The sequence below is a fragment of the Egretta garzetta genome, unplaced genomic scaffold (assembly GCF_000687185.1).
Source record: "Egretta garzetta isolate BGI_Z169 unplaced genomic scaffold, ASM68718v1 scaffold251, whole genome shotgun sequence".
Classification (NCBI taxonomy): Eukaryota; Metazoa; Chordata; class Aves; order Pelecaniformes; family Ardeidae; genus Egretta; species Egretta garzetta.
Window position 1 is genome coordinate 5,612,177 of NW_009258952.1, and position 11,258 is coordinate 5,623,434.

General features: G+C 35.6%; 1 protein-coding gene across 1 annotated transcript in view; it reads left to right on the top strand.

The window, feature by feature from the left end:
• TRPA1 (transient receptor potential cation channel subfamily A member 1) overlaps window positions 1–11,258 on the top strand; it is a 37,824-nt gene that overhangs the window by 25,468 nt on the left and 1,098 nt on the right. Inside the window, exons 18-26 of the mRNA XM_009634497.2 lie at window positions 800–870; window positions 1,343–1,490; window positions 4,249–4,338; window positions 4,549–4,718; window positions 6,751–6,880; window positions 7,009–7,191; window positions 8,232–8,300; window positions 9,467–9,577; window positions 10,102–10,199. Coding sequence (XP_009632792.1) covers window positions 800–870; window positions 1,343–1,490; window positions 4,249–4,338; window positions 4,549–4,718; window positions 6,751–6,880; window positions 7,009–7,191; window positions 8,232–8,300; window positions 9,467–9,577; window positions 10,102–10,199 — 1,070 coding nt within the window. The remainder of the gene's footprint in view (window positions 1–799; window positions 871–1,342; window positions 1,491–4,248; window positions 4,339–4,548; window positions 4,719–6,750; window positions 6,881–7,008; window positions 7,192–8,231; window positions 8,301–9,466; window positions 9,578–10,101; window positions 10,200–11,258) is intronic.

An 11,258-nucleotide genomic window follows, 5' to 3' on the forward strand; every position in this document is an offset into this window, starting at 1 on the left:
CCCCCCCCGCCGCCCGCCCGCCCGACCCCCCCCCCCCCAAGCATGACGTTATATGGTATGGAATAGCCCTTTGGTCAGTTTGGGTTAGCTGTGCTAGCTGTGCTGTACTCCCAGCTTGTTATGCACCTGGGCGAGCAGGAGAAGCTCAAAAAGTCCTTGAGTGGTCTGAGCACTACTTGGCAACAGCTGAAAACATCAGTGTGTTATCAACATTCTTCTGGTACTAAATCCAAAACACAGCACTATGCTAGCTACTATGAAGAAAATTAGCTCTATCCCAGCCGAAACCAGGACATATGCTAATTGCAAAATCATTTCTGTGCCTAAACCTAATTTTGCTGTTCTTTCACATTGCCAGTCTGTTCTCTCATTCTTTGTCAGAAAACGTTTACAGAACAAACTTTCTGGCTTAATATGATTACGTTTGGGGCTTACTGTTGACAATTAGACTTGGTGTACTGTCTAATAATAAATAAATAAGTATTTTCCTGTTAAATGTAACTAGGAAAGCTTGGTCATCTCGCAGGTATAGTTGGTGATGGTCTGTACAACCTTTTAAAGCTTGAAATGGACTAACAGAGCAGCAGGAGAGAAGCTGGATGCCTCAGTAGGCAGAGAAGGCAAGATAGTAATAGCTTTGGGCCAGAATGCATACACAAAAGAACTTTGCAACATCTTACAGGCATTTTACTTTTCCTTAGGCTAATACTCAAGTAAAGAAGGTGGCCTAGCCAGTTTTGTAAGCACTCTACTTAGCTAGATGAGGTAAATTTGGTCCTTCCTCTTTCCTGTTTTGTAGGCCATGGTACGCCACAATCGCATGGAGCTACTTAGTCATCCCGTGTGTAAAGAATATTTGCTTATGAAATGGTAGGTGTGTTTTAATGTACATAAAATATAATATTGCATTTCAGGATGAAGAATATTGTGCTTGAGAGTTGTTTACTAAGATGTAAATATTTATAGTGTTGACTGAAGCAAATGTCTTTTCCATATAACCTCTCATAAGCATATTTAGAATATGCTGATGATTATAATATAAAATGTAGCTTAGCATTTAGTAATGATTCTTTGATATTTACAGCAAAGACAACCACTATCTTTGTTTCCAATTTTTGCAAAAATATATAATAGTATTGCTGAGTTAAAAAGAAAAGGAACAGTATTTCAGAATGGCCAATACGCTTTTGTCCACATAAAGCTCAATGGACACCTTTATCACAAAACGACGTTTAAAGAAATGTTTATTTCCTCATCTTGAAAACATTGTTGGCTGTTAGATTTGAATGCATGCTCTTCTAAATTTGTAATGTGTTGTAACTTTAACATTCTTACTTCTAAGGATGGCCTATGGGTTTCGAGCACATCTGATGAATTTAGGCATATATTCTCTCGGTCTCATTCCACTGACTCTTCTGGTCACTCACATACAGCCAGGAAGACCTTTGAATGGAACAGAGATCTATGAAGCAAGACCATTAGAATATGAGGTACTGAGTTTTCTTACTAGGTACAATTTGTTTAGGATTTTTATAGCAAAAAAGGTGCGATTATTTAAATAATTTCTAGTATTATTTATCATTTAGCAACTCTAAGGAATAGAATCAAGTGTATATTTTTAAACATTCAACAGTAGATAATTTTCAGTTCTCATTTCTTATTTTTAATCTTTTCTAAAAATTTTACATTTGGTACATGGCTACTTCAATTTTTTCCCTGAAGTGAATATTTCTTTAATGTTGAAGAAAAAATATTAATGTGTATTTAATTATGAAAAGACAGAAAACAGTGGATTCTTTAGCTTTCTATGTCCTTTTAATTTTCAACCAAAATAACTGGATATTGTACATTTAAAATTTGGCATAGAAAGAGTAGTCAATATTAAAGTGCTTTTCAGTATTCAAACACATCTTGCTTTGCCCATATTATGTATTATTTTCCCTTGCAGGCCCAGTATTTCTTCACTAGGCTCAATAAACTATGAGGCTAAGACATAACATTGCTGCCAGTCTGTATATAAGTACCTCAGGTGCAACAGTAGTGAAAAAAGTAACAGCAGAATTCAGTCATATATGGATCAAAAACTCTGTAAAAGGTCTTCAAGTGTATTGGATGTTTCCTATCATCCCTGTTAATAAACTTAAAGGAAAAAAATAGAAAAAATCGTGTTGCACTAAAATGTGAATGATATACCCCCATTTTGGAGTTATGATATCTCAGAAAACTTGATTAGGTAGCAAAGTACATATGCATCATAGTGACTTTTGAATATTTGTCTTCACAGTCACAGCTGTGATAGGTGTGGGGCTATTCTAATCATTTATGAATATTGATCTCATTCATGTTATGCATTGGATGGAAATACTACTTTAGTTGGGGCCGTAAGGAAAGCAAGCAAGGATGAACCCTGTCTCAGGATAAGCCTGTCCTCCACAGATGCTTTGGAGTTGTAAGAGACAAAGCTCAAACTTTTTTTCAGAAGCTGGAACTGGAATAATTAGGACACCATAGTGAACTGAAGAAGTTAGACTTGCCAGGTCCACCACTAAAGGAGAAAGAGGCTTTAGAAGAGAAAGACATTGGTGCCACTGGCTGATGTTGGTTTTGTAAGTGTTTCCTTCCTGCAGTTAAAACTAAGCAGTATTTTGTCTTTCAAGAAGGCTATGTTGTCCCTAAGCTGAACATTGTACTAGGCTTCCAGAGAAGGAACTGCAAGTTCTGCTGTTTATTGAAGCTGTGAGTACAACTCATATGTGGAGTTACAATCCTGTGTCCATGTGAAGGGCAGGAGAGTCGCAGAGCTCTGTCTCCACAACATGAAGTCATATATTCTGAGAAGACACACCTGTGTCATTAGCCCTGAAACAGTAACATGCTGGTGTTAATGGAGACAAGTTTTTGTTGTGTGACGAACTTTTTAAAATGATCCAGTTCAAATAAGTGATTTTACACTAAAACCAAGGATTTTGGCAAGAAAAAAAAAAGAGGCAAGATGGTTCTTATGGGAGAGAAAAGACATAACACTGAAATAGGAACTCAAAAAGAATATGCTAGTAAAAATATTAAATAAAATAAACTCAAGGGATATAAAAGGTTCATGAGAATATCCTGGTATATGAATAAGTCTGGAGAGTCACATGCCCAATCCCAGTGTGGGATTCTCAAAGATTCAGAAGCCAGACCTAGCAGAACTGGAAGAATTCATGCTCCAGTAACTCATCAGAAGTGTGGAAGACAGGAGAATGACAGGAGCTGCATATGGCAGACAGAAGAATGACTCGGACTGATCCAGGTCCTTAATCATCACTGACTGGGTGGAAGAAGCATAGCTGGAAGAGGGAGTCATGTCCTTCAATGAGGAACGGTGCCAGCTGGTGGAGCAGCAGTGCACTAGAGCAGTGCACAGGAGCTGTCAAGGTGCTGCCTGAGACTAGAGCAACAACAGTATCTATGACATGTCATGCACTGGAGGAGACGGTGTCCTAATGACCCAGTGACGGGAATGGAGCAAGGAATGACAGCTCTGTAGGGAGCATAGTGTTACAGAACATGGTGCTGTACTCTTAACCCAGGTTAAAGAGGGGCATCACAGTAGGGCAGATGCTGATGTGTATTGCTGCACCACTGAGAAGTAAGTGCCATGAATTTGTGGTCTGCCTATGAGTTAATGAACCCCTCAGGTGGGGAACTAGCTCTACAAGTCAAAAGATGAAATTCACTATTGTTAATCTATGCCAATAGAAGGCTTTTTGCAACAAAGTTGTCTCTGCCTCTACTGGTTGTAAAGGGAGACATCAAAGGGAGCAGCCACGTAAGGATGCCAGGACTTCCAGTTTGTTCTAAGACTTCTGTTGCCATTCCAGATACTGCAATATGATAATGAAGTTATGAATGACAGAATTTGTCTTTATGTTCATCCAGTGGCAAAACATACTGAAAATGTAGCATTAAATACTCTATTTCCATTCCCGAACTCAAACAGTTGTAATAAAGAAGCTGCAGAGCAACTATTTATCATGAGAATGCTCAAACTTTCATACTTGGTTTGACTTACTTAAACACAAGATATATGACATTCATTTCACAGCAAATATTAGTAAAACAGAATTTAGACAGTAATAGGTTTATTTGAAGCAATCTGTCAGAGTTTCTTAACTTGGCAATATAACTTATATGTAGTAAGTAGAGCTGAAGTAAACATTCATTTAATAATTTCTAATTTGTTTTGTGCTCTGATTTTTGTTTCAGAACTCATACTTCACAAGGGTGTGTATGTGTTTAGTTTTAATTATGAGTTTACTGGGAATCTGCAAAGAAATATTTCAGCTCATTCAGCAGGTAAATACATAGAGAAATAACATTAATCAGACAGTGTGCTTGCATAGACATTTGTGTGATATCAAAATAAATCTGATTTTTCCTGAATTAAAAAGGAAATACCAATTTATATAAGCTTAAAAGTGAGAAGAGGATTTAAAGAGTATATTGAATTCAGTCCTTCAATGATGCATGACTTGTAAATATGTATCTGTCTCTCTTAAATCCTAGAAATTGAAATATTTGTTGGATTACTCCAATCTACTGGACTGGACAATTTATACTACAAGCATAATTTTTGTGTCTTCTTTGTTTATTAATACACCAGCTCATTTGCAGTGGGAATGTGGAGCAATTGCTGTATACTTGTCTTGGATGAACTTCTTGCTTTACCTTCAACGGTAAAAATTATTTACATGCTTTACAGTAAAATACTTTTAATATTTTCAGGGTTTTTATGTATCCTAAACCATGACTGGTCAAGTGTGATAGCCCTATTTTTTTATTTTTATTTTTTTCAAGCTATACAAGTTTCCAGATTAGGATCATTGGACTTTTTTAACATAATGAACTGTAAAATAGTTTTCCATGCTTTTCATGTAGAGAATCACAGCACATATTATGGCAACTAAATAAATAACAAGATTTATTTTAATGTTAAGTAAACAAAGCCACCACATAGGTCTTTTTAAAAACATTTCACTATACTGTATAGACTTTCACTTAAAAAAAAAATAATAATTACAAGAGGCAAAAGGAAGTCTGATTCTATTAGTTATACCTGGGAGAAAGTAAATTCTTTTATCATCTTACAGATTAAATGGCACACCCCACCTTCCTACTCCATGGCGTCCTGTAAAAGAATTATAATGGATGAAATTATTTCTTTAGTTGACGTTAGGTCTATTTATTGCCATTAATGATCTTAATGCTGTCACTGGTACAATAGTGTCCAAGAGTTATGGACCACAGGAGAGCTGGGTGGAGGGAAAAAATAGTGTGGGTGTAGTGCTTAGGACTAATAAATTAAACATGTTTGTGCCTGAGCAGGACTGCCTTGCACAAAGATGAGGTGTGGCTGATCAGCAAAAAAGTGGTGATTTGGAGCTGTTCGGAAAATAAGGATAACACTGCTTGTATGCTCTTCTGATTCTTATTGCATATATGAACTAATTACCCCCATGAGGTCTGGTAGACAGGCAAACACAGCATTTGCTGCTTAATTTTAGGCTCATTTTACTGCTGTTGGGATGTTTAAGGACAAGGTTTGTAAACACAGTTAATGTCATAAAGAGAGGGTGTCTTTATGGTACTGCCTCTGCTGGCAAACCTTGTCCTGCACATGTCTGACCTTAGGTGACTAATGAATGGGTGTGACCTCTCTGCTCTGTGCCGTGGGCAAAATAGGGGTTGAACCTAAACAGTAAAAAGTAAATTCATGACTGCCCAACCTTCCTTCTTCTAGATGAAATGCTTCCCTGGCCTGAATATTTTTCATTTGTATAGCAGTAGAACTCTACATGTTGTTTTCCTAACTTATTCAAGCCATCTCTTCTCAAAGCAATCAGTAGCCCCACTGACTTCAATGAAATTTTGCCTAATAAATGCCTAATAAAGAGAAGATCAGGTTTGCTTTACTTCCAGCTTGATCTTTTCTGCCTTGGACATAGTATTTCAGGGGGAAAATCCTGTGGAGGAATTTTCTCAGTTGCTAACATTGTAGTATAAAACAGTCATCTGGTCCTCAAATCTGGCAGAGGACATAAATTCCCAAGTTCAGGTTGGGGGGAAAAGTAGCTTAATATGCTTTATGATAACTCATGTTCTGAGATTTTGTTTAAGCCAAGAATGGGAGAGGCTTGCCAGATGACAGACTGTTGTTGGAAACAGGTGTCCTAAGATTGTGCTACTCCCCTTCTCTTCCTGAGCAATGTGTTTCTTTTTGTTTGCTTGTTTTCCGTACCTTGTAGTGTCATAAAAATCAAAATATTGCAAAATCAGGCATGTGGCTACTAGATGAATCATGGTGCCAGTGTCCTTTTTTCTCATTGCTAATTTGCTTCAAAAAGCAGCAAAAAATGAGATAATTTCCTAAAGTTATTATTCCAAGTGCAACAGTTTTACAATATTGTACTGTCTGTGCCTATGGAGAGCATAAAAGTTGTCCATGAAGAATAATATCTTGAAGAAGTACTGCTCTAGCGCATTAAAATGTAAGATTATGTAGTTTAGGCTTGCTGTAAATAAGACCACTTGCATTCTTTTGGATGTGACAGTACAACATGTTCGTACCATCTCAGAATGTCTCAGAGGCAAAATGTCTCTTTTCACACATGAAAATAAGAATTACTCACTGCCTTATATAAATAACTGTAAGGGACTTTAGCTTCGGTATTTAATTTTGTATTTTTTTTCTGTTTACTTATTGCCTAGATTTGAAAACTATGGCATCTATGTTGTGATGTTCTGGGAAATTCTGAGGACTTTGATTCGGATTGCTGTCGTTTTCTTTTTCCTGATATTGGCCTTTGGACTAAGTTTCTTTGTCCTTTTGGGTTCACAGGTTAGTTGAATGGCATAGTTAATTTTATCATTATAAATATTGTTTTTGACTAAAGAATCTCAAGAGGTTATTTACAAGTTTCATCGGTTTGGGTTTTTTCTTGATTTTGGTATTTCTTCTTTTTGCAGCAAACATACAGCACACCTCTGCTCTCTGTAATGAAGACATTTGCAATGATGCTGGGAGACATTAATTACCATGATGCATTCCTTGATCCATTACTAAGCAGTGAATTGCCATATCCATTCCTGAGTTATACAGTTCTCATTATATTTACCTTGCTTATTCCCATCCTTCTTATGAACTTGCTAGTAAGTAAACTACTTATTAATATGCAAAAGTGCTTGTAACTGAACTACTTATTGATATACAAAAGTGGTTAAGCACCAGTTTATACACAGTTTTAGCATATAGAATTTCTTCAGTGCTGATTCGTGACATTATTATTATTTAACAAATTTATATTTTCAGTAACATATTAAAAAGTTTCCTCTCTCTGGGCTTGTTTTCCATCCAGGTTACTGTTCTGAGTATTTTCCCACAGTTAACTCTTGCAGGGTTATGTTGTATATCTTTAGGTAGTAACTGTAATGGAATTTGAATTGGAGCTGCAAAGTAGTATTATGAGATCTTCATAAAGAAAATTGAGGAACAATGATTTTAAGAAGTACTTTGATAAATGTCTCCTAGACTAGACATAGTTTTAATGGTTCAACCCCTTGCTGTATCATAACCTAGAGCTAACAATACTTTTTTTTTTTTTAAAAAAAGCCAAAATCCAGATCTTCATTGCACAAAAAACAGCAGTCAAAGTAGTGTTATAACTAACTAATGAGCCTGACTTGAATAAAAGAATGGGAATACCTGGTAATGATGAGAAAGGGGGGAAAAATGTAATATATCTTCAGCCATGTTCCACTGAACATTAGTTTTTTTTTTTTTTTTTTAGGAAATCAGGTTTTTGTATGAGCTGAGTAATGAAACCCAAACAATTCAAGTTTTTTAAGTTATTTATTGCTGCCATGATCCTATTCAATCAAGAGGTCAACAAGCTTTTTAACATAACAGCAGTAATGAAGAATCAAAAAAGAGGGGATGTTATTCTTGACAATTCTTTGAAGTAGCTCTTTAGTGCTTTACTGGTAGACAGATAGTTGGCATTCAAAAAAGCTTACTACATTTCTTGATATGGATTTTCCAAATATGCACAAAAGGGGTTTGTTTCCAAATTCAAGCAAAACAAAATAAATTTAACTTTAGAGTCTTTTTGGATTTAAATGTGAATAAGAAATACAATTGAAATTACAGACTATGAAAAAACAGATAATGAAATCTTTCATGGTATTTTTAGATTGGTTTGGCTGTTGGGGACATAGCTGAAGTACAAAAATATGCTGCGCTCAAAAGGATTGCAATGCAGGTAAGTAGCATACCACAGAAGCACCAACAATAGGAAGTAGATGTCATTGTTAGAACACCATTCAGATAATAACCTGATTTGTCATCAACATCCCTAACTAACATCTTAGCATCTGTGTAAAGCAACTTGGTGAACACTGGCGTCCTATTCTGAATCTTATTTTCAGTGATGTGAATCATTGTCAAGGAAATGTATAAGCAAATGCATTTTTAAGGAACTTCTGAACAGTCAGTTCAATGAATTCTGAGTTTTTCCAACAACAGAATCTCAAAATGAGTAAATTCAATGTTTGAAATTGGAGAGTTGCCTTTTAAGGAGAGAATTGATACAGTGGAAAGAAGGTTAAGGTACACAGAAATCAAAAGGACACCAGATTCATTGCAGTATAGTGAAGGGTCATGCTGGTCTGTGTACTGAGGAGATACTGTGCAATACCAGGTATAAGTAAGAAACTTAACGTCATATTTCTACATGTTTTTAATTACCTTAAGATGTATAAAGACGCCTAAGAGAATTTCTGTTGAAAACGGAAGAGTTTAGCAATCTATCTGCTTTTGAAAACTATATGCATCTTGGATATCTATTTTCAAAGTGGCTTTTGCAAATGTAGCATCACCTGAAAAGGCACTCATATATAACATACTTGTTTCTACCCAAGGGAAAGTTCCTTTTCTCACAGGCAGTCCAGTGGCATCTTAATCTATACTGACTCTGTCATAATCTAGTAAAAGGATATAGCACAATTAAAGAGAGAAAGATCACTCTCTTTCCCATTATTATTTGGTCTTAAAGCCCATGGCTATAATAAGTATTCTGTCTTTTGAACATTTCTGCTCTGTAATTCTGTACTGCAACCCACAGTGTACTAAATCATTCAAGCCATTACACAAGAGCTAACTCAGTTTTGCAACCGTTTTACTTGTAAGAGCGTGCATCTATGTGGAATAATTAATTCTGCTAAGATAATCAGTAATGCTATGACTAGCTATTAGTGTCTGGGCTGGACTGTTCAAATATTATACCATTTTCTGCAGTGTAGCTATCCTCTCAGACTTGACACCTAATAATAGTGATTTGAATATAATGGCATGATGATTATTTTTACATGATGATGTATCTTTATCTTAAGAGAATATATCTTACTCTAAATGCAAAACTACGTTTAGGTTAATCTTCACACCAACTTAGAGAAGAAGCTACCATTTTGGTTCTTGAGTCGGGTGGACCAGGAATCAATCACTGTATATCCCAATAGGCCGAGATACTGTGGATTTATGGTAAGATGGTGAATCTTAGACTACAGAATTCTTACTAAAATGTGATATGATCAACTTACTTTGTACACAGATTGCTAGGAACATTGCATTAATAAGACTCAGTCATTTACGGACATCAGTGGAATCATGATTAGACATTGACTATCTTCAGTGCGAATGATGAATCAGTTTGAGTGCAGCCTAACTTATTCAGGTAGAATTAGTGTTTGAATTCTCAGTGATCCGTGACTTTACTAAGAGAGACAAGCTACAAAAGTTATTCAGACAGAAAATGAAATTACTCCCTTTTGGTATTTCTTCTTTTACTTGTTTACTTTTCATTTCAGTTGTAGTTAGTAGGCTGAATTTTATGATTAAACAAATTTTGCAGGACAAATGCTTAATATACAAAAAATAACTCCGTAACAGAAACTTTTTTCAACTTTAACACTGTGTGGAGACTGTTACCATTCACCTAATTGGGATTTTTAATCTATTGTCAGACTATAATATCTGGTTTCAGTTTGCTTCCATGTTTTGTTTAGAGTGTGTTCCAGTATTGCTTTGGATGTGAGGACTCTACCACAGATGCACAGAGCACTGATACAACATTAGAACTGGAAGTTCTGAAGCAGAAATACAGGTATTCATTGTGTTGTTTTACTGCTGTAGAAATAAATAGAACCAATATTACAAATATACTCCTATCTAAAAAAAAAAAAAAGTGTTCTAAAGCTCCACACTGTACCTAAAAAGTAAAAAACTATGTATTTAGTGCCCTCAAGTAAGGTCCCTCACTACAGTAACTTAGTAATTTATATTCTGTAAGGTATGTACCTTCAAAATACTTGTGTGGTAGAGAAATATTTTTATCCCATGGCAGAGGACAGGCTTGTTTGCTCATTAAAGTAAACTGAAGTAATGAGGAAAACGCATTTTCATTTCAGAATTAGAGGTTTGTTTGTGGAGGTTTTCAAGAGTTATTTTGAAGTCACAATGGATGTAACTCCAATTGGTTTGCAAATATACAAAATCTGTAACTGACTTTCCACTGGTCCAACAGTAAATCTGCTTCAGTTTGTTTCCCCAAAGATGGTTTGGTGTCCTGGTTCTCCTTTGGACAAATTATCTGTTTTCCCAGGCCTTTGAAGGAATTCTCTGTACTTACTTTTCTTACTCATCTTACCAATGCATCCGTAAGAATAGTTTCAGAAAAGCCTTCTGTGCATGTAACAGCTAGGAAAACCTATTCTTTCTCACTTTGTCTTACTCCATCCTCCTCTTTTTTCTCTCTCTTTTTTTTTCATTCTCCCTTTCTTTTTTTAATCTACTAAATTTTTGTCTCCCTTCACAGAGTCTGATTAAGTATTTTTTTGCATGAAAGACTCAGCAAGAGTCAAAGGGGTGAGAATACACCCTACAGGTGTAGGCAAACCATGGAATTTAACAAGTCTTTCTTCAAATCCATACTACATCAATATATTAGGAACCAGCATATAACATACTCTTTTTGGTTTTTTCCCCTATAGAGAAGGAAGGAAACTATCATTTTATAAAATTATTTGGAATAGAATAATTTGTGGCCATTTCACTAGGGAAAGTTATATTTACTGCTCTGAAAATTTTGGCTGAAAACTTTAGTTTTACTATGTTACCAGTATGTTTTTATTGTCAGAAAGCAAAACAGAGTTCAGTTCCTGCT